At 44.6% G+C, this 26,412-nt stretch overlaps 1 protein-coding gene across 1 annotated transcript in view; it reads right to left on the bottom strand.

Moving 5' to 3' along the window:
* Positions 1–26,412, bottom strand: part of OSBP2 (oxysterol binding protein 2) — a 196,836-nt gene that overhangs the window by 133,875 nt on the left and 36,549 nt on the right. The window contains exon 6 of the mRNA XM_058531789.1: positions 11,025–11,233. Within this exon, the coding sequence (XP_058387772.1) occupies positions 11,025–11,233 (209 nt within the window). The remainder of the gene's footprint in view (positions 1–11,024; positions 11,234–26,412) is intronic.

Raw genomic sequence — 26,412 nt, 5'->3', positions numbered from 1 at the left:
CACACAACAGGGTGGGGTGAGAGGTGAGGGGCACAGGGAGAAGGTTAAGGGGGGAGGAGCCCCCTGACACGGTGGAGGAACAGAGGACAGTTGCTAAGGATAGCAGGGACATGTGGGTTCATTTCTTGCTAAGAAGCAGTAAGGACAATAAATAAGGAAAAGAGAACTCAATTTAAAACAAACCAACAAAAACCAGGTAGTTGCCAAAATGAGCATAGCCCTCGTCAGAGGTTCTGCTAGCCGTCACCATAATGCGAGCATGGACGACAAGAGCATCCGTGGGTGCTGTGGTTCAGATGCACACAGCAGCCTTTCCAAACCACCAGGGCAGCCAGCCCCGGCCCTGGCAGGAACTGGTCCTGTGGGGTCTTGGCCTTTTGACCTCATCCCCTAAGGCATTTGCAGAAGTCCTTGTCAGCCTTGGGGCCAGGCTGCCTATAGTGCAGCAGGCCAAAGGGACCGGGTACAGCAGCCACGAGGCCAGGACCCGACCGACAGGAAAGCAGAGACAGGAGAGGAGTCATGTGGCCTGGGGTCAGTGAGGGGCAGGGGTCAGAGTATGCCATCAGGGTGGTTGCCCTCTGTTGCTCTCAGTTTAAGTGGGCCCTCCTGTCTTGTAGTCCTTCCTTCCACTGTTCCCTTGTGGAAGTCCCCTCACCCTGCCCCCTCCAACAGCGGGGCTCAGCCTGCCCACCCTCCCACACCCTTGCATCCCACGTCCTCTGCCCCCTGCTTGCAGGAGTACTGGCCTGGGCTGGGCTGGGCTGCCACTTGAGTCTGATGCCAGCTCCTTTTTCCTGTGGCAGGTTCCAGGGCAGGTGTCCCTGTGTTCTCGGACGCTTACTCCGCCCCAGGCGGAGCTCTTGTCTCCCTCCGCGTGGGCCAGTGGCACCCAGGCTGCCTATTCTCACCCCCAGCCAGTGAGCTCCTCAAGGCCAGATCCAGGACTGTGCCTGTTCATCTCTGAGTTCCCCACACCTGGCTCAGCTCCTGGACACAAAAAGATGCCAATCAAGGTCCCTTCATGATACACGCATGCACAAGGAACAATTTGCCTTCAAGCAACCTCACATTATTGTGTTACTTTCTTTCTTTCACAGACAGAAAAGGAGCCTTCTAGTGTCTACAATGAAAAGGAACTATAAACACAGGGAGCGTTAAGTGGAAAAACAAAATCTGGGGAATTTGAGCATCTCCACACGCACTTGGAAAAGCCTGCTCAATTTTGGGCTAAAGTCCATTTCTTTTAGTGATTATTTACAAAAAGATTAAAAGAAAAATCTTTTTTCTCCCAGGTAGCAGAAAGAAAGATCCAACAATTATGTCGATGTCACTTTTGCAAGTGCTATGTGCTTCTGATTTCTCAGGGCCTGATCAATATGCCATAACATTTGGGCGTAACAATTAAGGGCAAATAAACTCAAATAAGGAAAAATATATTATCCGCACCCCAAATACACAAGTGGGAGGGAGTGTGAGAACCTTCACCAGGCAAAATGGAAGGAACACAAAACTGACTGGAGAAAATGCCATTAAATTATGGAGCATTTACAGGACATGATGCTTCACTGCTTTCAAAACCTTATAACTTGAAATATGTGTAAATAATTTGTTTCCTCCTGAAGGGCTGCAGGCAAATCTTCCCTTCCCCTGGGGATGAGCCCAATGGCAGCTGTTAGCCAAACTCCTTTTCAAAGGGGTCCAAATAACCCACATGTTCAGACCATCTGATGCAAAGTTCTTGGGCAAAAACAGGTCACTCTGCTATGTGGGGGCTGCTACTGCTGACTGAAGGTGGTCTGGCCTCTTGGGACAGGCAGGTGGCTTCTGTGCTCTGGTCACTGAGCCTGTCCAGCCCTCCCAGCCACCACCCTCTCCCACAGGAGTTCTGTGCCCCCAGCCAGATGGAGGCCCTAGCTCCAGATACTGCTGAGGCCAAGCCCCTCAGCCCCGAGGGAGAAAGCAAAGACGCCACCCCTACCAGGCTGATCTTGAACCTCCCCTGGTGACTGCCAGGCTGAGGGATGACGCAGCCCGAGTACATGAAACGCTCCTGGCCACAGAGAACCCCTAAGGTCCCTGAACACACCACTCCTTTGCTCCAGCCATTCCCACTGTCTGGATAGTCTTCCTCTTCCCTGTCCTCCTCACATCTGTCTCCATATTTCAAACTCTTCTCTTTTCCTTAAAACCTAGCCCAGGTTTCATCTCCTACAAGCAGTGTTCCCTGACATCATTCCCCTCCCCAATCCGCCCTGGCTGGTGACAGCTTCCTACCTTACACCGTGCTAATTCACCTGCATGTCAATCTAACCTCTCTGGAGCTGTCGTGCCTCGTTCATGAAGTTTGAGTTCATGTAGGACTGTGCCATTTGAATGATGTTTATTCCCTCTGAAAGGTTAATATACAAGAGCACATACGTGCAGAGGTCTACTAGGGGTTATTTTTTATATAATAAAAATTATTGTGGCCTGGAAATAGGTATTCCTTCCTTCTGCCCATTTTAGGCAACTGGCAAGTCCACAAATATAAAACTAGAAAACTTCAAAAGCCAAATTTTAGGTGGCCAAGGGGACAGTCACTTCCGCAGCGAGCAGAGGTGGATGTGTGCAGCTGAGGGTGGCCTCCAGGAGTGCTGCTGGGTCCTGGGCTCCGCGGAAGGCCCACAGCTGGGGCGGGGCTGGCAGGGGAAGGGCCACTGTCCCAGCACACAGACTCCTGACTGACACAGACACTTTCGGAGGGTGCAAGTACACTCCCAGGATGATCACGGCCTATCCCTCTGCACCCACCAGTGGCATGTCCCACCCAGAGGGGAGGGGGGCTACCTTCCCAGAAACGCAGCCCTCTGGGGTCACTGGACCACACTTCGGGGAAATCCGTGTTGTTAGAGGTAGGTCATTTTGAGACAGTGAAAGCATTTTTTCCCTTTGCCTTTCAAACACCCTGGGTGCTTGACCTCCTGCGGATGATTTCTGTCACATCACCTGCCACCAGCTGTGGAACAGTGATGCTGGGATGAACGAAATTGGTTGCATCCACAGCGCTACACACTTCCCATATATTGTCATGTAATCTTCCCAGGAACCAAGCAGGAGTGCCGAAGACGAGGAAGTTGGAGCTTGGAAATGTTCACCGGTTTCACCAAGGCCCAGAGCTGGACAGGAGCTCAGGGAGAACCCTGCCGACCATTCAATTTATAGATAGAGACTGAGGCCCCGGGAGACATGGCAACTTGCCCAGGGTCAGACCTGACCCTTGACTCAGCGCCCTGTCCACAGTACCACAGAACATTTGACCAAATTTGGAAAGTGAACAGCTAAAGAGATACAAAGTTAGCCCAGAAGGACAGCACTGGAGCCCTGAAGAACCCTTGGGACCCCACCCCTAGCCCAGCCCTCTGCTGGAACATTTCATTATGTATATACCTTTACCACCCCCTCCCTCTTGTAGTCCACTGGTTTGTTTCTCAGGCCAAGCAGAAAAAGGTCTCACCCCCTCCACTGCCGGTTCTGCTTGTGCCTCACAGTGCCACAGAAAACACGTCTGCGTCCTCATTCACATGCTCTGACCCTTCAAACTTTCAATACGAGCAGGCTCTGCCTGACCTTCCTTTCTCCAGACTAAATGTCACGAGTTCCTTCATCTGTTCCAGTGGTGACAGGTATAGAGAAATCACTACACCCCAATACTCCTCTCCAAGGATGATTCTAGTGCTGCCAAGGGTGTCATGGCTGCTATGTATGCTGGCCCCACAACAGACCCTCAGTGGGCACCAACCCCGGTGCTAAGCTCAGTGACGGGCCCTGGGGTCACCATGGACATAAGATGCATAAGACCTCTCTGCCCTCAAGAACTTGGGTTTTACTGAAGAGATGGACAATAAATAAGTAAACAAGTCAGTCAGTTAATAATGGCAGATTGCAGTGAAGAAAATAACAAGGATGCTATGATGGAGCTGTCTGGAGAGAGAGAGACAGCTTAAGGCTCTCTGAAGTGTCATTATGCTGAGAACTGAAGTATGAGAGCCAGGCGGGCCAAGGATATCAGCAGTAGTGTTCTGGGCAGAGAGACCAGCAGGTACAAAGGCACTGAACAGGAGCTGAGCAGAGACAGCATGGGGGACAAGGGGAGGAGAGAAGGCTATGGACTGCCACAGGGTGAGCTCAGATTTTACCCTAAGAGCAGTGGCAAGCCACCTGAGATTATTTTGTGTGTGTGTGTGGTAAAATACACACAAAATTTAACATTTAATCATTTTTAAGTGTACAATTCTGTGATATTTAGTACAGTCATAATGTTGTGCAACCAGCACCTCTACCCAGTTCTACAACATTTTCATCACCCCAAAAAGAAACCCTGTACCCATTAAGCAGCCATTCCCCAATCCCTCTTTCCCCCAGCTCCTGGCAACCACTACTCTGCTTTCTGTCTCTATAGATTTGCCTATTCTGGACATTTCATATAAATAGAATCATACAATATATGGCCTTCTGTGTCTGCCTTCTTTCACTTACATGTTTTCAAGTTTCATCCATGTTGTAGCATATATCAGTACTCCATTCCTTCTCATTGCTGAATAATATTCTATTGTACGAATATACCACATTTGTTTATTCATCTGTTGATGGACATTTGGGCTGCACCTACCTTTTGGCTATTGTGGATAGTGTGCTATGAACATTCATGTACCATTTTTTGTTTGAATACCTGTTTTCAATTCTTTTGGGTATATACCCAGGAGTGGAATTGCTGGGGTCATATGGGTCATTAAATGTTTAACTTATTGAGGAACCACTAAAACATTTTCCATGGTGGCTGCATCATTTTACATTCCCAACAGCAATGTATGCGGATTCCAATCTTCTGCATCCTTGTCAACACTTGTTACTTTCCATTGCTGTTGCTGTTGGATTTTTTTTTTTAATAATAGTTATGGTAATGGGTATGAAGTGGTATCTTGTGGTTTAGATTTGCATTTCCTTCATGACTAATAACGTTGATTATCTTTTCATGTGTTTATTGACCATTTAGATATCTTCTTTGGAGAAATGTCTATTCAAGTACTTTACCCATTAACATTCTGGATACTAGACTCATCAAAAATATGATTTGAGGGGGTCAGCCCAGTGGCATAGCGGTTAAGTACACGTGCTCCGCTGCAGCAGCCCAGGGTTCGGATCCCGGGCATGCACCAAGGCGCTGCTTGTCAAGCCATGCTGTGGCGGCCTCCCATATAAAATAGAGGAGGATGGGCAAGGGTGTTAGCCCAAGGCCAGTCTTCCTCAGCAAAAAGAGGAGGATTGGTGACAGATGTTAGCTCAGGGCTAATCGTCCTCACAATAAAAAAAAAAAGAAGAAAAGAAGGAATAAAAAAATATATATATGATTTGAAAATATTCTCTTGCATCCTGTGGACTGTCTTCTCCTTTTCCTGATAGTGTCCTTAGATGCGCAAAAGTTTTAAATTTTGATGAAGTCCAATTATTCTATTTTTTTCTTCCATTGCTTGTGCTTTTGGTGTCATATCTAAAAAGCCATTGCCAAATCCAAGGTCATGAAGATTTCCTCTTATTTTTCTTCAGTGAGTTTTATGGTTTTAGCCCTTATATTTAGGTCTTTGAGGCATTTTAAGTTAGTTTTTTTAATATGGTGTGAGGTAGGGGTCCAACTTCATTCTTTTGCATGTGGACATCCAGTCTTCTCAGCACCATTTGTTGAAGAGACTACCCTTTCCCATTGAATGATCTTGGTACCCTTGCTGAAAATCAATTGACCATAGATGTTTGGGTTTATTTCTGGACTCTCAATTCTATTCAGTTGATCTGTATGTCTATCCTTATGTCAGTACTACACTGTTTTGATTCCTGTAGCTTTGTAGTAAGTTTTGAAATTGAAAAGAGTTCTCTAACTTTGTCTTCTTTTTCAAGATTGCTTTGGCCATTTTGGGTTCCCTGCAATGGATTCCATATGAATTTTAGGATGGTTTTCTCTATTTCTGAAAAAAAAAAAAAGGGCCACTGGAATTTTGATAGGGATTTCATTGAATCTATAGGTTGCTTTAGGCAATACTGCCATCTTAAAAATATTAAGTTTTCCAATCCATGAACATGGGATATCTTTCCATTTATTTAGGTCTTTGATTTCTTTCAGTAGTGTTTTTTAGTTTTCAGTGAACAAGTTTTTTAATCTCCTTGGTTAAACTTATTCCTCAGTATTTTATTATTTGTCATGATATTTATATGGAACTGTTTTCTTCATTTCCTTTTAGGATTGTTCATTGCTAGCATATAGAAATACAAGTGATATTTGTTGATCTTCTGCCCTGCAGCTTTACTGAATTTGTTTATTAAGCTCTAATAGTTTTTTTGTGGATTCTTTGAGATTTTCTCTATATAGGATCATGTCAACTACCAATAGAAAATTTTACATTTTCCTTTCCAATTTTTCCTTTTGTTTCTTTTTCTTACCTAATTACTTGTCTAGAACTTCCAGTACAATGTTGACTAGCTGTGGTGAAAGTTGGCATCTTTGTCTTCTTCCTGATCTTAGAAGGAAAACTTTCAGTTTTTCACTATGGAGTATGATGTTAGCTGTGGGTTTTTCACAAATGCCCTTTATCATGTTGAGGAAGTTACCTTCTATTCTGAATTTGCTGAGTATTTTTATCATGAAAGGTGTTGGATTTTGTCAAACCCTTTCTCTGCATCAGTTGGGATGATCACGTGGGTTTTTTCCCTTCAATCAATGTAGTGTATTATACTGATTGGTTTTCTTATGTTGACCCTCCCTTGCATGCTGGGATAAACCCCATTTGGTCATGATGTATAATCCTTTTAATATGCTGTTGGGTTTTGTTTGCTAGTATTTTGCTAAGGGTTTTTGCATCTGTATTCATAACGGATAATGGTCTACAGTTTTCTTTTTTTATGATGTCTTTGTTTGGCTTTGGTATAGGGATGGCCACATGGAATAAGTTAGGAAGTATTTCCCTCTCCATTTTTTTTTGGAAGAGTTTGAGAAGGATTGGTGTTAATTGTTTCTTTAAATGTTTGGTAGAATTCACGGGGGAAGTCATCTGGTCCTGAGCTTTTCTTTGTTGGAAGATTTTTGATTACTGATTCAATCTCTTTACTTATTGTCAGTCTGCTAAGATTTTCTACTTCCTTTTAGTTGGTTTTGGTAGTTTGTGTGTTTCCAGGAATTTGTCAATTTCATCTATGTTATCTAATTTGTTGGTGGACAATTGTTCGTAGTATTGCCTTATAATTCTTATTATTTCTGTGAAGTCAGTAGTAATGTCCCCATTTTCATTTCTGATTTTCGGAATTTGGGTCTTCTCTCTTTTTTTCCTAGTCAGTCTAACTAAAGTTTTGCCAATTTTGTTGATCTTTTCAAAGAACCAATTTTTAGTTTCATTGATTTTTTTCTATTGTTTTTCTATTCTCTATTTCGTTTTATCTCAATTCCGATATTTATTTTTTCCTTCCTTCTGCTAGCTTTGGGTTTAGTTTAGTTTTCTTTATCTAGTTCCTTAAGGTGTAAGGTTTGGTTATTGATTTGAAATTTTCTTTCTTTTTTAATGTATCTTTTTATAGCTATAAATTTCCCTCTGAATACTGCTTTTGCCACATCCCATAAACTTTGGTATGTTGTGTTTTCATTTTCATTCATCCCAAAGTGTTTTCTAATTTCCCTTGTGATTTCATCTTTAACTCACTGGTTTTTTAATTTCTACGTATTTGTGAATTTTCCAGTGTTTCTTCTGTTATTGATTTCTAGCTTCATTCCACTGTGCTTAGAAAAGGTACTTTGTATGATTTCAATCTTTTCAAATTTATTGAGACTTGTTTTGTGGCCTAACATATAGTCTATCCTGGAGAATGTTCCACATGCACTTGAGAGGAATGTGTGTTCCGCTACTGTTAAGTGGAGTGTTCTGTACATGTCTGTTAAGTCTACTTGATTTATAGCACCCAAGAGTTGTAAGCAGTGTAATTATATAATTGAATTTCCATTTTTAAACATGTCCTTCTGCCTGCTGTTTGGAGAACTGACTGGAGGCAGGAAGACAGTCAGGAGGCTATTGCAGATGTCCAGGTAAGAGGGGATGGTACCTGGATTAGGGGGTGGCAGAAAAGCTGTAGAGTAGCAGATGATTTCAAGAGGTAAGTGGAGGTAGGAAGTAGGCTTCCAGCTTGATGAGGGATGGTCCACAGTCTAGGAAGGGACAGATAGGCCCCGGGATGACCTGCAGGAGTCTGCCTGGCATGCTGTCTGTGCCATTGACCCAGCTAGTCGCCAACAGCCAGACTCAAGGAGAAACACACCAGGCAGTCTTCCCTCATTGAGGGCTACCTGAAGCCGACTCCAAGTAAAAAGTTACAAACCATAATTCCTAACATCAGCCTGAGAACTGTGGAAGGAGGGTATTGCCTTGCAGAAAGGGCCACCACAGGGACTATTTTTCAAGAAATAATCAGGCGGCCCCAACTTTTCTATAAAAGCACAGTACCCGCCTGAAGTCTTCTCCTTCACATACGATAGTTCATTTCTGCTTCAAAACACCAAAAGGAGAGGAATCCTACCATTTCTCACTGACACATAGTATGTGCTACCTTGAGTTATACCTGAATGTTGTCCTGTGTCCTTACCCAGAAGGCTAAACAACTCCTTGGGAACACAAGATGTGCTGCGTTTCCAGCCCCCGACCATGCCTAAGGGGCATGAAATGAAGGAAGGTGAGCCTGAGGCTGCTCCCTCAGGGGTCTCAACCTCTCCTAGAAGTCCAGGCTAACAATCCCTAGCATTGCCCAGCTGAGTTAACAAGCACTTCCACCCCAGCTGCAAAAGAAACCCCTCCCACTGGCTGTCCCAGGAAAATTGTTCCAGAATGATGAATCCAATAAATGTTACCTGCTACATTATTTTGAGGAAGTTCCTAGAAAATGAAGCAAAATATTATTTATTTATTTAATTTATTTTACTTAGGAGAAGCCAGAAAGAGGAATCTAGTTCTTACATGAACAGCAGTGCTCCCACACTTGGCCAACAGGGTTTTTCTGAGCCCAGCCACACCACCAGCCACATCACTCACCACACTGGCTTTCCACAGACATCCAAACTGCGATCAGAGGTCTTGCTGGGGGTCTCAGCGCAGCCCATGTCTGAGATGGCCCCAACACCCTCCTTCACCGGGAAATGGAGTGGTACCCTGGGGACCCCTCACCGAGCTCAGCATCACTGCTGACACACCAGAGCCACACGAGTGCTGACCCCAAGGAAGAGTTACCATGGGGTGGACCCATGCTCCAAATGGGTGAGACTAAAACAGAAGGTCAGACTGACAGTCAATGACTTTCAATGTGCATTAAAAGAAGCTAGTACTGAGGGAGAGACCCCAACGTGGGGAGACTGGGTATAGGGCATGGTGACCAACATCACTAGCCCTTCTCATTCTGCCTTCTGCTAGTGCTTCTTCCAAAGGTCTCACTCTCTCCTCAACCAGCCTGTGAGATAATCCTGGAGAGCAGGGGCTGTGACTTGTTCTCACCTGGAGCCCTGCCTTCCTAAAACACCACACAGATCTGTGGAAACACACACCATTTTCCTCAAAACTTCTGAAGGATCACAGCTCCCAATCCCCCCCGCTATGTGTATGGACCCAGTTTTTACCCATCAGAAACATTTGCTATCACTCTGGGCGGGCAAGCCTGCGGGAGGAAGGCATTCTCACACACTTCTGCGGGCATCTAATGGTACAACCCCTGTGGAAGGCAGCTTGACAATCTCTCAGAATTGCAAATGCACACTCCCATGGACCCAGCAACTCCGCTTCCTGGAACGTACACTTCATTTATACTTATACACGCATGAAATGAAATGCAAGGTTACTCATTGAACAGTGTCATAGCAAAATAAAGAAACAGCCTAAATGTTCATCAACAGCTATAGGTTAAATAAACTATGGTACATCCATACAATGAAGTACTGTACTATTGTAAAAACAAGGAGGAAGCTGTTTATGTATTGGTAGGGAAAAAATTCCAAGATATATTGCTAAATTGAAAAAAAGCAAGGCACAGGACTGCATTTATTTTAAAATAAGTACCTGTTTGAATATATATGTAATGAAACAAGACACTGGTAGCTCTGGTTGCCTCTGGGTGGGAGAATAGGGTGGGTGGCTGGGGACAAAAGTCAAGGGCAGACTTCACTGCATCTACTTTTTAAACCGTATAAATCATATAAAGACATTATATATTAAAACAATAAATGTATTGGGGCTGGCCCGATGGTGTAGTGGTTAAATTCACGCGCTACACTTTGGCGGCCTGGGTTTCATGGGTTCTGGTTCTGGGCACGGACCTACGCACCGCTCATCAAGCCATGCTGTGGCAGCATCTCATACACAGAATAGAGGAAGACGGGCACAGATGTTAGCTCACGGCTAATCCTCCTCAGCAAAAATAGGAAGGTTGGTGCCGGATGTTAGCTCAGGGCTGATCTTCCTCACCAAAAAGAAAAATAATAATAATAAACGTATTAAAGAAAAAAATAAAATGCCTTGCTCAGGACGTCTGAGCTGGCCTTCCACCTTGGCAAAGGCAGCAGCTCTGGCTAAACGGTTTTCAGTCTCCATGACAGGCCTGGAATAAAGTCTGGCCCAAAGCACAGGTGCACGATCTTGGACTCCCATCCCCGACTGTTGTGTCTGGAGCTGATGCACCACAGCATCTGAAGAGTCTGCTGAAGTCCAGGAACCAGACTTGTCCAAAGAAAGGCACACATAGCACTGCCCACCACAAACATTTCCATCCCAAGAACTGCCAGCCACCCCTGACCACCTAAGCATCTCACTGCAGAGGACACACGTTGCTGAGTGGGAAGGGTGAATGCACATCTTGACCTTCCAGGGTTGGTCTGCACTAGCCTGGGTCTCCTGGTCACCACTGTCCTCTAAACACTTTCAATTCCCACTCTCTCCAGACCCAGGACACCCACTGTGCCGAGCGCTCACTACCTGAGTGGCTGCTCATCATGCGGACAGCCTTGGCCTTGGCCAGCTCCAGGGTAGTGATCCACTGCTGCCGCTCCACCTCCGAGCTGGCTTTGAGGTGGTAGGTCCTTGCCCCACTGGTCAGCACAATACCGCAAGAGTCCTCCTTGTCAAACTGCGCGGTGGACAGGTTGATGGTGCCACGGCAGGTGTGGGCCATTTCACCCTGATTTCTGTAGGAGGTAAGAGAAGGTACGGGGTGAGGCTCCCAAACTCAATAGCTCCAGAATGAAGAAAGCCTCAAAGCAAATCCTCAGAATCTCTGACCCTTAGAGCTGGGAGAGACCCTGGAGTCAGAGCTAGGAGATAATGCCTATTGGGATTGACTGGTAGAGGTTTGGTTGAGGAGCACTCAGTGGGGAGAGTGGCAGAGGGAGGAGGGCTGCATCAGCACCACATGCAGGGCATGCCTGCTGTGGTCTGAACCCTTGCAGACACCAGGAAATGGAGAAGGGTGACTGCCCAGGGTCCTGCTAGTCAGTGCAGCCCTCTAATCCCATCCCAGGCTCTTTCCACTAAGTCTCAGAACCACAGAGTTGGAGCAGGGTGGGAACCTTCCACTAAAACTGAGATCAGAGACCCAACCCCAGGGGGTGGATTTGGAGGTACCCCCTGCAAGAGTGACCTGGGAACCGAGATCCACAGAGCAAGGACGCCGCCATTCTCCTCTGGCCCCACAACAAATGAGACAAAGGCAATGGCTAGGCTAATACAGTGCTACCTCATGTCAAGGGACTGACCCTTTGCTGGTTACAAAATTATGGAGCTAATGGCACCAAAGTAAGGGGAAGTGGAGGTGACTAAAGTGTGGGCCATTTCCAACTGTGACCAGTGTCTGAAAACTGAGATCCAACCATCATGACTGGATCTACTTAACTCACTCCTTTATATACTCAAAGGAAATTCAGAACCCCCCACGACATATCAAAGCTCTTTCCACAGAGGGAAAAGGAAGAGAAATTGGTCAGCATGTAACACTGCCAGAGGCAAGAACTCACTTGGCAATTCTGCTGCCCTTTAAGGCTCATTTTTCCCCCCGACTGTTCATCATCTGTTATTTTCTTGATTCTCTACCAGTTCTCAAGTCAAATGACACTCAACAAGACATTCATCTTTCATCTGAACAGTTGCAGCATTTTCTGATCCCCTCCTGCTTTGGTTACGTTGCTTAGAGACGATGACTTAGTTTACCTGAAAAAGCTCCAGCTCTTAGGTGCTGACATCTCTCACTTGAAGAAAACTCCTCGTAGTTTACAAAATTGGCAGAGCTGGGCGTGCCTGTTGGAAACTTGCCATTTTAGATTTAAGGACTTTCAGGCTAGAGATTGTTCAGGTGTTAAATGGTATAGGAACTAACCGGAATGATACTATGGATTCGTACAAAAAGAAGAGGGGGTTGACAGTGTTCTAGGCAGAGGGAAAAGCAGGGGCAAATACTACGAGGCGAGGAGTTGACAGCTTTCACAGAACAGAAAAACATTCCGTGTGGCCGGAGCACTGAGAACAGGAGAGTAGATGAGAGAAAAATGAAGCTAGAAAATTCGGCAGGGATGAAATGTAGTACCTCACAGGTTGTGTTAGAGATTTAGACTTTTATCCCAAAACTAAAATACTGGGCCTCCTGGGCCTAATGTCAGAAAAGCAGCAGAGGTGGCCGAGAGTTCCAGAAGTTCCCACGGAAAGAAGAGAATGGAAGTACCATGTACAAGATGGGAGAGGGAAACCAGGCCACTGTGTGAAATCAGGGCTGGGCTGGAAGCTATTCAGGGCCTGAAGTATTGGATTACAATCCATTGACTAAAATAAATATCCACGAATCCATACTGATATAAGTAAATAACTGAAGGGATAAATAAATGGAAGAGAAGAGAGAGATCTTCCTTAATAAAAGTAGACAGAATTATGGGAATAGAAAATCACTAAATGCAATGTGGGATCCTGGACTGGATTATAAAACAGAAAAAAGACATCAGTGGAAAAAGTTTGTAAAATACGAATAAAGTCTAAGGTTTAGTTAATAGTATTATAACAATGGTAATTTCCTGGTTTTGATGATTGTACTTTGGTGAGGTAAGATGTTAACATTAGGGGAAGCTAGGTGAAGAGTATACGGGAACTCTGTACTATTTTTGCAACTTCTCTGTAAGTCTAAGTTATTTTTTTTTGTGTGAGGAAGATCCGCCCTGAGCTAACATCCATGTCAATCCTCCTCTTTTTGCTGAGGAAGACTGGCCCTGAGCTAACATCTATTGCCAATCCTCCTCTTTTTCCCCTTTTACTCCCCAAAGCCCCAGTAGATAGTTGTATGTCATAGTTGCACATCCTTCTAGTTGCTGTATGTGGGACGCTGCCTCAGCATGGCTGGACAAGCAGTGCATCGGTGTGCGCCTAGGATCCGAACCCAGGCCGCCAGCAGCGGAACGTGCATACTCAACCACTAAGCCACGGGGCCAGCCCAGTCTAAGTTATTTTAAAATTTAAAAAAATTTTTATGCTACCATCACATTCTGCCCAGGCTCAGAGCTGATATGAAATCTTGTAGGCAGAACCTGAACTCACTTGCCCTCAGGCTCAGTGACTGGGTTGGAGATATTCCCAATGTCACTGTAAGAAAGAAGTCCTAAGCCCTCATCATAAAGCCTGGTTTTGGACTGGGATCTCAAGGGGGTGAGGTGGAGGCACTTTCAAAATCACTAGATCAAGAAGAGTAGAGTGGTGGGCAAGGCTCAGGGAGGGAGGGAGAATCTCTGTCAAGATGAGCCCAAAAACTAAAACTCAAAATCTGTGAAGAAAATCAGTGCTAAGAAAGAAGCCAACGAAGTCAATGCTCAGAAGATGAATCACTTCAGACAAAATGGAACTATCAGAATATGAAAAAAATGCAGGTAAATAGGTTTAGGATTCTCAAAGATGAAGGCATAACATCAATAAATGGAGCAATAATTTGTGAGACAAAAAGAGGTAAAAATGAAACAAGAACAGGTAGATATGAAAAAGTAACAAGAGAATTTCAGAAAATGAAAATATAGCAGATAAGCTTCACTAGTCATCTAGCATCCAAATCTAAATTTAACCTTAACTCATTATAACTAAAGTTACTTTTTATTAAAAGACTTGAGGAGATTAATTTTTCAATTTTACTTTTCTGTGTTATTTGGAAGAAATTACATAGCGGCACATGTGAATTTAGAGATTAAAAGGCCCTTAAAATTATCAAGGTCCAATGCATTTGCTTGTCTTGGAATTTAGCTCTGCTCTTTTTGCATTTAGATGTTTTGTGGTCAATCCATTCTCCACCAGTAGCCAAAGTGATATTTTTTGCCTGTTTAGTCAGTTTCTTAAAATTTCAATGCCTTCAAAGTCAGTCTTGAAAGGGCTTAAAATTTAGGGACATATCCTAAAATTCAAGTTGTTTTTGGGAGTGGTGCACCTGCCCATATTGTACATAAAGGCTCTGTTTCTCCCATTGTGAGTTCTGGCTGAGGTAACCCTTTCTGTGAGAGTCAACCTTCCAGGGCCACTCCAACAGCCCAGATGGTGGAAAAGTTAAAGCTCCATTCACGGCACACTGCAGACTTGGGCCCTGCAAGGTGCAGTGGCAACTCCTCCTCCCTGCTGGGGGCCTTTGGAGGAGCGCAGCAACCCAAAACCATCGATTCTCATCGAGCCCTGGGCAGCTTCAGTGTCCTCACTACCTCAGGACGAACCAGGCCATGTCCTAGGGCCTCCCAGTTATATCAGAGCTCATATCCAGCATACATGATCATGTATCTTCTGCCATTTTTTTAAGAAGACATGTTTTGAGGCTTACTTCACGTTTGGTGGATATTTTACGTATTTAGAACAAGTAGAGACAAAATATGAAACACCTGTAGTAAAACTCAACTGCAAGAGAGGTTACCATAACTAACATCCTTCTAAGTGAGTCACACCAACTCTCAACCAAATAATACTCAGCAGTTCTGATGGCCGATGTCCTTCCCAGAGATGAGAATGTGACATCTGCCATAAGAACCTGGAAGCCTATAATAGTGCAGCACTTCCTAAGCATTAACTAAGCTGTAATAGTTAATGTAGCCCTATGGCTAGTGACTAATCCACCTGTATTGGGTACAAACCTTGTGCACCAGCTCAGAGTCCCCTCATCACCTCCTCCATTCTCTTGGCGTCCCATTTGGCCTGAGTCACCCCTCCATTTCTGGACTTGGAAGAAGTGCTGAATCTCAGAGTATGGGATCTGGCTTCCTGAGTGGCCACCAAGAGGCTTTGCAAGGCCACCAAGAGATCTTTGCAACCCACTAGTGTGGAAGGGTTAGCGCTCACATGTTGAATAATGACCAGCGGGAAGTGGGAAATGGATGGGAAGCAGGGAGGTAAACACTCTTCATTTATTTATTCTCTCCGTGGATCTCTCCAAGATATGGTTTATCCCTACAAACCTGGAGAAGTCCATGAGCCCAGAGAATATGAGCAGCCTCTGTGACCCTTGCAGTTTGCTGTGAAGCGGTGGCTGGGCCGTTAAAGCACCACATCACTTGGCAGCCTTCTCTTGCCTTTCTTTCCCTTTTTGCCTCTGTATCACCAAGGCTCGTCTTGCTGCCCCACTGAGTGCCCAACCTGCCAGTAGGAGAGACCAATATTGAACCTACAGGGCATGGCCCACTCCTTGGGAAGAACCAGACAGCCACCAACTAGATTAGACCCCTTCCACCTTGGGGTGGGTAAGCAATTTGTCCTTACTGAAATTGCATTTTCTGGTAATGGGGTTGCCACCAGCAGCACTATGGTCCACAGTTATCGAATCCTCATCTGCTGGCCTGGATTCCCATACAACACAGCCTCAGACCTAGTCACTCATTTCAGCCAAGGAGGTGCATCAATGACTCCTGACCATAGAATTCACCGTTCTCACCGTGAACCTTGCCGTCACTGAGTGGTAGCCAACCTGACAGAACAATGGAATGGCCTATTGAAGGCTCAGCTGAGGTGCCGAATGGGGAGATGTCTTATGGGCTTGAGCTTCTGTCCTCCATGATGCAGTATATGCCTTGAACTGACAACTGATATCTGGTACCATGTCCTGTATAACTACAGCAGACGGTTCCAGGAGTGGCCCTGCTCACTGTCACACATAGTAACCCCTTGCAGATTTGTGCTTCCCATCCCTGTACACTTGGACTCAGCTGGGTTAGAAGTTCTAGTTCCAGAGTAAGGGGGAATATGACACAATAAAGCTTCCACTAAACCGGAAGCTGATGCTACCCACTGGCCACCTTCAGCTCCTCACGCCAGCAACCAACAGATCAAGAATGGAGTGACTATATTGCTGGGGTCAGTGATACTAATTGCCATGAGGAGTGAGGTTTATGGCACATATGGGGATGGAAGAAGAATGTCTGGAATAGAGCCCAGGGGATTCCCTGCGGAATCTCTTAATACTTCCATGGCTCTTAATGGGCAAGGCAACAAGGAACCCAGACCCCTCAGGACAAACATCACAGACCTGCCAAAGTGCTGGTGGAGAGTGAAGAGGATGTAGAACATGTGGTGGAGGAGGAAGATGATGACTATCAATACAGTGTCAGGAACAGCCACAGGAGCAGAGAATGAGCTTGTTTCACAACCTTGCTTTAGTCTTCCAAGCAACTCCAGCTGGCCACCAGGAAGGGGACTCTGTCACCGACTGGAGTCGCACCTCCCCTCCCAGGGAAAGGTGAAAGATGTCTTCGTTCTCTCAGGAGAATGGAGGGAGGTCCCCACATCGCAGTAGGAGAGCTGATACCATGGGAGGCCACGAGCAGACCTGAGTAGCGCAAGGTGTGGAGCGTATTGGACACAAACCTTGTGCGCCTTCTCAGATTCCCTCGACAGCCTCCTTCTCTGTTTCTCTCGGTCGGTGCCTCATCCTTGCCCAATTGTCCCTCCACTCCTGGACTTTCATGAAATGCCACAGTGGGAAATGGGAGATGGAAGCAAAAGGCGCAGATAAATTCCCCCTCTATTCTTTCCTCTGCAGACTGCTCAGAGGTGTGTTTTCTCCTTGCGTATCTTCTGGAGAAGTCCATGCACCAGATCCGCTGTGTCTCTCTGTAGCTCACTGTGAAGCAACATCCAGCAAGGTAATGCACCGCATCATCCGTCACTTTTATCTTTCCACTTCCCATTTCTGTCTCCCTGCCCCAGGACTGCATCTCCCAAACAAAGCATCAGCTCTTTAATCCTGGCCTTGGGTTATGCTTTCTAGAGGACCTTCACAAAAAACGTCCATAGGCAAGAAAAAAATTGACAGGCAGCTAATTTGAATCCAGACACATAGAAAGACAAAACCTACTAATTTGGAGCAAAGCACTTAGTCTTGTGAGTGACTTGCATTCAACACTAGCTCTGTTCATTTGGCTGACTGACTCTGATTCACTTGGTAAATTCACCTCCAATCTTCTAAATTCTAATTCAGCAAGTACTTCCTGTGGGCTACTATATAAAGGAATTGTGTTAGAAACTGAAGAGGGGGTAAACATAAAGATAAATAAGACACATTTTCTGGCCTCAAAGAACATTCCATCTTGTGAAAGAGGCCTGTAAATTGCAAGCTACTATTCAATAAGCAGAGGGAAATAAATTCAGAATAAATGAATGTTCACTTTATGAAAATTCATTGAGTTACACCTTTATAATTTACCTACTTTTCTGTATGTATGTTACACACATACAGTATGTTGTATGTTACATACATATCAGTTGTCAATAAAAAGTTGGCTTTAAAAACAAACTCAAAATGGAAGGATAAGCTGCCAGTGGTAGGAGCTCAGGAGACAGAATGGCCCTTTCTGTCCTAGAGGGATCAAGGAGGTACAGTGGAGCAGAGTCTCAAACAATGAGGGGACTCTGCCCAGGCAAAGGCTAGGAAGAGGGCCAGGCCAACCGAGAGCAGCGGTGTAGGGGCATGTGGCTCTGGGAAGGCCCAGGGATCCAGAGCAGCCAAAGGAGAGGGTCCAGCCAGGGCCCGGGTTGATGATGGGTATTGTGAGTTAGACTGCGTCCCCCAGGAAGATATGGTGAAGTCCTAACTCCCAGTACCTGTGAATGTGACCTTACTTGGAAATAGGGTCTTTGAAGATATAATCAAGTTAAGATGAAATCATTAAGGTAGGCCTTAATCCAATACGACTGGTGTCCTTATAAGAAGAGGAAGAGAGACACAGAGAGAGGAAGAGATGGGAGTGATGCATCTACAAGCCAATGAATGCCAAGGATTACCAACAAACCTCAGAAGCCAGGCAGGCCTGGAACAGATTCTCCCCTAAAACTTGCAGAGAGAGCGTAGCCCTGCTGACACCTTGATTTTGTACTTCTAGCCTCCAGAACTGTGAGACAATAAATTTCTGTTGGTTTAAGCCACTCAGTTTATAGTACTTGATTAGGGCACCCGTAGGACACTGAACACGATGGCTGAATAGATGAGTGGAGGAATGACCTTCTGGAAACTCGCATGCAGCTGGGCTGGTTTATTCCTACATGGCAATTATGGGGCTGCACTTCAACTCTCCACACAGTTCCCACATAGAATACTCAGCCACCACAGCACCCACATGGCTCTTCGGCTCCTCCCACTACTGGAGCAGCACTGCCCAAGAGCTGCCCATTGCTGCTTGGAGCTTTCCCCTCTTCCTATACCATAGAGGCTGGAGAGCCAAAAACAACCTGTAGCAAAAATTCCAAGGATTCAGGTTCCACCAGTGACATGCATTCACACAAGACTTAAATGTGGAAGCAAGTTAAGAGGGAAGTGAGCAGGAGAAAAGGTAGCCACTGTAGTGGCAGGAACCACGACAGAGGGAGCGTGCTTTTGCAGCCATCAGCTTCTGACTCCGTGTCTCCCTGCAGCAGCATCAGCAGTTGGCCCCGTCATAGCAGAGCTAGTGAGAGTCTGGGGACCCAGACTGTCCTCTCAGCTTCCAGTCCGCTAGTTCAACCCTCCCAGGGAGTAGGAAGCTAGCAACCTCACCCCTGGCAGCACAGCATTTCTGCTAACACTAGCCAGAGTCATTTCTGGTGTGCGCGGCTGAGTCCTGGCCAAGGCACCTCTCCAGAGGCTACATCATCTGGGAATGGATACCTGTGACTGCAAACAAGGTTTGATGTTTGCTGTTTGGGATCCCTGGCAACCAGAGCACACACAGGCCAATCCCGTGCATTTGCAGAGGTTTTTAAATCTAGATCTAGAGATGCAAAAATTAGCCTCAGAAAATGCAAGCCACCGACTGGGAGAGATATTCACAACAAATATATTCAACAAAGAACTTTTTTTTTTTTTTTTTTAATTCCCCCCCCCCCCAAAGCCCCAGTAGATAGTTGTATGTCATAGATGCACATCGTTCTAGTTGCTGTATGTGGGACGTGGCCTCAGCATGGCCGGACAAGCGGTGCGTCGGTGCGCGCCCGGGATCTGAACCCGGGCTGCCAGCAGCGGAGCGCGCGCACTTAACCACTAAGCTACGGGGCCGGCCCTTCAACAAAGAACTTGTATCAAGAAAACATAAAGAACTCCTAAAATGAGTAGTAAAGAGGCCAACAACTCAATTTAAAAATGGGCAAAACTTAACAGTCACTTCACAAAAGAGGATATCCAAATGGCGAATGAACATATGAAAAAGTGCTCAACCTCATCAGTTATCAGTAAACATACACACGCCCCATGATCCAGCAATTCCACTCCTACGGACTTACCCATTAGGGATGCGTACGCGTGGCTACCAAAAGACATGTATGGTTTGTCTGCAGCACTCTTCCTAACAGCCAAAAACTGAAAACAACCCATATGTCCGTCCACACTAGAATGGACAAACAAATGGTGGTTTGTCCATCTGATGGTTTATCCAAATAGTAGAGTATTATACAGCAATGAGAATAAATGCATTAGAACTACACATAACAATCTCGAAGAACCACACAAGTATAATGTTGAGCAGAAGCAGACAGACACAGAGAGAACGTATTGTGTGATCCCACATATAGAAAGTACAACAACAGGCAAAAGTAAGCTCTGAGGTGAGAAGTCAAAGACAGTGGTTACACTTGGGGGAACAGAGACTGGAAAGAGACAAGGGGGAGGGTTCTGGGGGGGCTAGTCACGTTTTATTTCTTCAGCGGGGGTAGTGGTTACTCAGTGTGTTAATTTTGTGAACATACCCTGAGCTGTACACTTATTTGCCCACTTTTCTCTATGCATATTGTACTTCATTAAAAGTTTACATGTAAGGGGGCCGGCTCAGTGGTGTAGTGGTTGGGTTCGCATGCTCCACTTTGGCAGCCCGGAGTTCGCAGGTTCGGGTCCCAGGTGCGGACCTACGCACCATTCATCAAGCCGTGCTGTGGCAGCGTCCCACATACAAAATAGAGGAGGATGGGCAAGGATGTTAGCTCAGGGTCAATCTTCCTCAGCAAAAAGAGGAAGATTGGCAACAGATGTTAGCTCAGGGCCAATCTTCCTCACCAAAAAAATAAATAAATAAAAGTTTACATGTAAAAGAACAGGGATGGGGAGAACTCTTTCCTGGCAGTGGCGGCAACAGCAACGACTGCTTCTCAGGGGCACCACAGGTTGTGGTGCCCAGGTGGCATCAATATCTGGTACCTGGGCGGCAATGTCCTCTTCAGGATGGTTCTGGACATAACTTATCATGGATCCAGCTGCCCAGCCTGCCTTGTTCTCACCTCTCCTCTGAGAGCTCTGTTCTCTTGCCTTTCTAGGGAGCCCGTGAGCTCCTGAGGAACCTTCCAGTAAATATCTTTTTTTACTTAAATATCCAGAGCTGGTTTTCTATGGTTCTTGACTAAGAACCTGCTGGTACACGTGGGCGCAGCCACAGAAGGGATATCAGAAGGCAGGGAGGGCAGTAAAGAAAGCTGTACAACAGACAATAAGCAGGAAAAACAGCAGATTTTGGTTCTTCTACCTCTCAGGCCAAGGGGATGCTGTTAGGCCCCTTCTGGGCGTAAGTAATAAAGCTCAGCTGTGCATTCTAACTACCACATGCTGAGGGCTTACCTTAGAAGCGTCTCACACAGATGAGCCATTTAGGATGTGATAAGAAAGGTGGGAATGTTACCTCCCCACTCCAGATGCAGAGGCTGAGGCCTGGAGATGTGGGCAGCTCGCTGGAGGTCCCAAAGGGGACAGAGCCATTAGAGCCAGACCCACCCACTCAGCTGCAGCCCTGCCTCTTACCCACAGGGCTGCACAGACTTGTCTCCCAGGTTTCACTTGTACTCTCAAAAGTCATCAAAGCTGGTTGGATGGCGCTATTCAAAAAATGCTCAACATCACAAGTGTCAGAAGTGGCCCGTCAAACAGAAGCATCTACCGTGTAGATGCGGAGATGAGTCTGTCACTATGAGACCTGACACCATTTCATTTTGCTTCTGGCCTCATTCTTTGCCATTTAAAGTTTCCCTTGAGAAATGTTAAATAAATGCTGCTATAAATTCTACAGAAAGGACATTCCTAATGTAATTTTTAAAATAAAAACAAAAGAGGAGACTCAGGAGCCATTCTCCAGTCACTGAAATTCACATTACCACATTTTTACACAAATGAAGGATGACAGACAGTACTTTATAAAGGACAGCATACTTATCAATACCACTTACATCTAGGTTGTACTTCACTTTCTATGGGAGGCTGTCACAAACATAACTCTTTCGATTCTCACAAGGGCCCGTAAAGTGGGCAAAGCAGACATTAATTTGTTTAACAAACATGTATCAAGTATATTCTATGTGGCAGGCACCTGTAGGATGGAATTAGCCTCATTTTATAGCCAAGAAAGGGGAGGAGGCCAGAAAAAGGTAAATCATGTGCCCCAGTCCATAGAACTGGGAAACAACAAAGCCAGAACTGGAACTGGGTTTCTTTGCCACCAGCACAGAGTTCTTTCCATGGAGAATACTGGGGTATCCATTCAGAAAAAATGTTTTGCTTTACTTTGTGATTGTTTGTATGTGCTGCTTGCAAGCTAGAATATAAGTTCCATGAGACACAGACCTGGCCTGTCTCGTCCCTGCCCAGCTCAGAGCTGACAAATGATGAAAGCTCAGAGATGATGTACTGGCTGAGCGAATTAAGGCATGAGTGCTACACAAGCAGCAGAACAAACCCAGGGAGATGAGCCAGCCCCAGCCCCCACCCAAAGTTCTGCTGACCTCACATGCTTAAGGTGGAATAACAACACCTTAACATCACTCACTAAAAATCCATTAGATCCTTTTTGTGGTTCCATCAAAATATCAGAATACCATGTATCACCCAGTGACATCTAAGATGGTTCCTAAGATTAAGTGGAAAGTCTGTCACAGAATATTAGGCAAATGCTTTAGATCTCAAATTCAGACTAAAAGATCTTATCAAATAGAAAATGGAGGAACATACCACTTTTTCTGCCAATGGAACAACAACAAACCACAATATATTTCCAAGTTACTACTATTTTTAATCGTGAGGTTGGCCCAGCTAAAGTCTCACCCCTGGACTTCACTAAGCAGAATTTCAAGTCCTCTCCATCACATCTCCTCAATCTCTTTCAAATCCATCCCCCTCATTGCAGAGCCCTGCGCTGGGTCATGGTTATCTCTCACCTGGACAACACCCACAGCCTCTTCAACAGTCTCTGCATTTCACCTTGCCCCTGCCCATCCACTCCTGTGCTACATTCTTCTAAAACTTCATTCTGAGCCTATCAAAATGCTGCTTTCAATCCTTCAACTACTCTCCCTCTTTCTTTAGTCCCTGCTCTTGAATAAGACTTAGCAGTTCTTTCTGAGCTAGCTCCTCCCTGCCCACTGCTTCCAAGCCCCCAGCCTGCCAGGCCCCCAGCCAAGCTCACCCTGTGTACACGCTCCTTCCTCGAGCTGCACACTTTCCTGCTCCCTGCCCATTTGGCTGCCTCATCCTGCAGGCTAGCTGAAATGTCACTTCTTCCAAGAAACTTTCCTTACGTGTCCCGCGTGCTCCCACAGCCCCCAGGGCTTCCTCCCTCACTGTTCTTACTATATCATATTCTGATCGCCGCTTTATCTGTCTGATGCAGGGTCTGCAGCTGTCTAATTCACCACGCATCTCCAGAATCTAGCAATTATCAGCCACATAGTTTGTGCTCAGCAAATATTTGCTAAATGAATCAACTCAACTTTAAACACCCTTAACTTGATCACACAGATCACTGCTCTCCAAAGAAAACAATGCTTCAGTGCAAGGGTTTTTTTTAATACTCAAGATGGTCTTAAACATCCATTTAGGTAAAGCAAGTGTAAAATACGAAGGAAATAAGTGTTATCACTAAAATTTATCCACTTGAAAAATAAGCAATAACTAAACAATGAACATCAAGTTTTCCTGCCCCTACTAGGATGCAGAGTTCTAAAAAGTGCTCATCTTCAATTTTCTGGCTGTTCCCATAATAGATCAATAGTGAGACTCATCAACAAAATAGACAGTCTCAGCAATGAAACAGAAGATATAAAAAAGAACCAAATGGAAATTTTAGAACTGAAAAATACAGGAACCAAAATAAGAAACACAACAATGGGCTCAACAGCAGAAGGAAAGGAAAGAGGGGGAAAAATCAGTTAACCTGAAGATAGAACAACAGAAATTACCCAATCTGAACAAAAGAAAGAAAACAGCTGAAAAAAAATGAACAGAGTCTCAGAGACCTGGGGGACTACACCAAAAGATCTAACATTTGTGTCACTGGTGTCCCAGAAGGAGAAAGCGAAGAAAGAAGGCAGAGCAAATGAAGTATTTAAAGAATAATGGCTGAAAACTTCCTAAATTTCACAAAAGACATACATCTCCATAGTCACAAGAAGCTGAGCAAACCCAAAGAGGATAAACCCAAAGAAATTCGCACCACGACATATTATAGTCAAACTTCTGAAAACAAAAAGACAAAGAAAAAAATCCTGAAAGCAGTGAGACAGAAGCAACACCTTACCAAGGGGAAAAACAATCTGAATTACAGAGGATTTCATCAGAAACCATGGAGGCCAGAAGGAAGTGGCACAAGATTTTTCAAGGGCTGAAAGAAAAGAACAGTCAATCCAGAATCCAGTGAAACCATCCTCCAGGAATGAGGGGAAAGTAAAAACATTCTCAAACAAAGGAAAACGAAGAGAATTTGTCACCAGCAGACTCACCCTAAAAGAATGGCAAAAGGAAGTTCTCTAAAAAGAAAGGAAATGATAAAAGAAGGAATCTTAGAACATCAGGAAGGAAGAAAGAACATGATAAGAAATACATGGGTTAAGACAATAGATTTTCCTTCTCTTGAGTTTTCTAAATTATGTTTTAATGGTTGAAGCAAAAATTAAAACACTGTCTCATGTGGTTCTACAGGTATGTAGAGGAAATATTTAAGACAATTATACCATAAATGGGAGAGGGTAAAGGAACTTACAGAAAGGTCAGGTTTCTATGCTTCACTAAAACTGATAAAATGACACCAGTAGACTGTGATAAGTTATGTATAAATAATGTAATATATAGAGGAACCACTAAAAAAGTTATCTAAAGAGATATACTCAAAAACACTATAGAATAATTAAACATAGAGTTACCCTATGACCCAGCAATTCTGATCCTAAGCATATACTCAAGAGAAATAAAAGCCTATGTCCACGCGAAAACTTAGACACAAACATTTATAACAGCATTACGCATAACAGCCAAAAGGTGGAAACAAGCCAAATATCCATCAATGGATGAATGGACAAAAATAATTTGGTATAGTCATACAATGAATTGTATCCATACAATGGAATATTATTCAGCCCTAAAAAGGAATGAAGTACTGACACATGCTACAACTTGGATAAACTTTGAACATTATACTAAATGAGAGAAGCCAGTTACACAAGTCTACATAGTTCATCCATATAAAAGTCCAGAATAGGGAAATATAGAGAGACGGAAAGTATATGAGTGGTTGCTTAGGACTGGGGAGCAGATCTGGTGGGGGAAAGCACAGGGGAGTGATAGTGGAAGTGATGAAAACATTCTAAAATGGACTGTGGTGATGGTTGCACATATCTGCGAATATATTAAAAACCATTAAATTGTACAATTTAAATGGGTGACTTGTATGGTATATGAATTATATCTCAAGAATAATAACTGCAATACATTGAAAGACATCAAGTCAAGGACTTCATAAAGATACTGAAAAAAATAAGTCATCAGTAACCTTTGGAGGAGCTAGGGATCCAACTCATTCGTTTGATAACTGGTGAATAAAGGAAAGCACGGGGTGTTTTTTCCACCATTTCCATATTAACTAAACCACTGGGTAACCAAATGGTTGATGAGGGCAAGTTTCTCTTTACAGTGTTATAACTGCAAAAGGAATGACAGAATATCATCATTTTGCAAGCTGTAATGAACTAATGGGTCTAGAAAATTATCAGCGATGGTTGCTTATGTGTGTGCACGCATGTGTGTGTGTGAAAGAGAGAATCAGATAATATGTGCTTTCAAAATACCTATGAACAATTTTGTCAACATAATTGAATCTTACTCTAATCAACTCTCTAGCTGTCAGTTTACAGGAAATAAAGGAAATAGAAGAGTATGATAAACAACATTATGGAGATGCAATCAGCAAAATCCAGTCTGTGGGAAATTACAGAACAAATGACCTAGTTTCTTCAACAAATAAATTGCAAGGGGGAAAAAAGAGAGAGGAAAGGAGAACCTATAAATCAAAAAAGATTGGAGAGCCTCTTCCCCTTTCCCAGGCAGTGCTAAACCATGAGGATTCAGACAGCACAGCCGGCAGCGGCACCGGCAGCGGCAACAGCTGAGCCAGGCCCTGAGGCCAGGGGTTTGGTCAGTGTTGCCAGCAAGGTCAGGAGCACTAAAGTCAAGAAAATCGGCCAGCGTGACTGGCTGTGCAGGAACAGTGGTGATTTGGCCAGCATGGGTGGGAGGGTAGCTCCATACAGGGTGCTGAGCAAATAAATAAATATATTGAGGATAATGGGAGACAGATCTCTTACTGTCAGAGTCTGAAGTTGGAAATATGAAAAGAGAAGGTTAGAAAAATCAACCGTATCCACAGAGAGAGTCTCTAGAAACAATGATGTCCTAAGAACAATGAGCACACCTAGCACTCAGAGTTTGACTTTTAGATAACCATTTTCCACTAAAAGGAACCAGGGCTTATTGGAGAAATGGCAGACTCCAGTACAAGATGAACCAGGAACATTTTGTTGTGCCAAAAGTAAGAAAGTGTTCAGAGTGATGGGGAATGTCAAAGAACACAGGAGCCAGTTTATTTTTTATTTTTTTGCGAGGAAG

This window comes from Diceros bicornis, chromosome 35 (genome assembly GCF_020826845.1).
Source record: "Diceros bicornis minor isolate mBicDic1 chromosome 35, mDicBic1.mat.cur, whole genome shotgun sequence".
NCBI lineage: Eukaryota > Metazoa > Chordata > Mammalia > Perissodactyla > Rhinocerotidae > Diceros > Diceros bicornis.
This window is presented reverse-complemented; position numbering and strand designations above follow the sequence as displayed.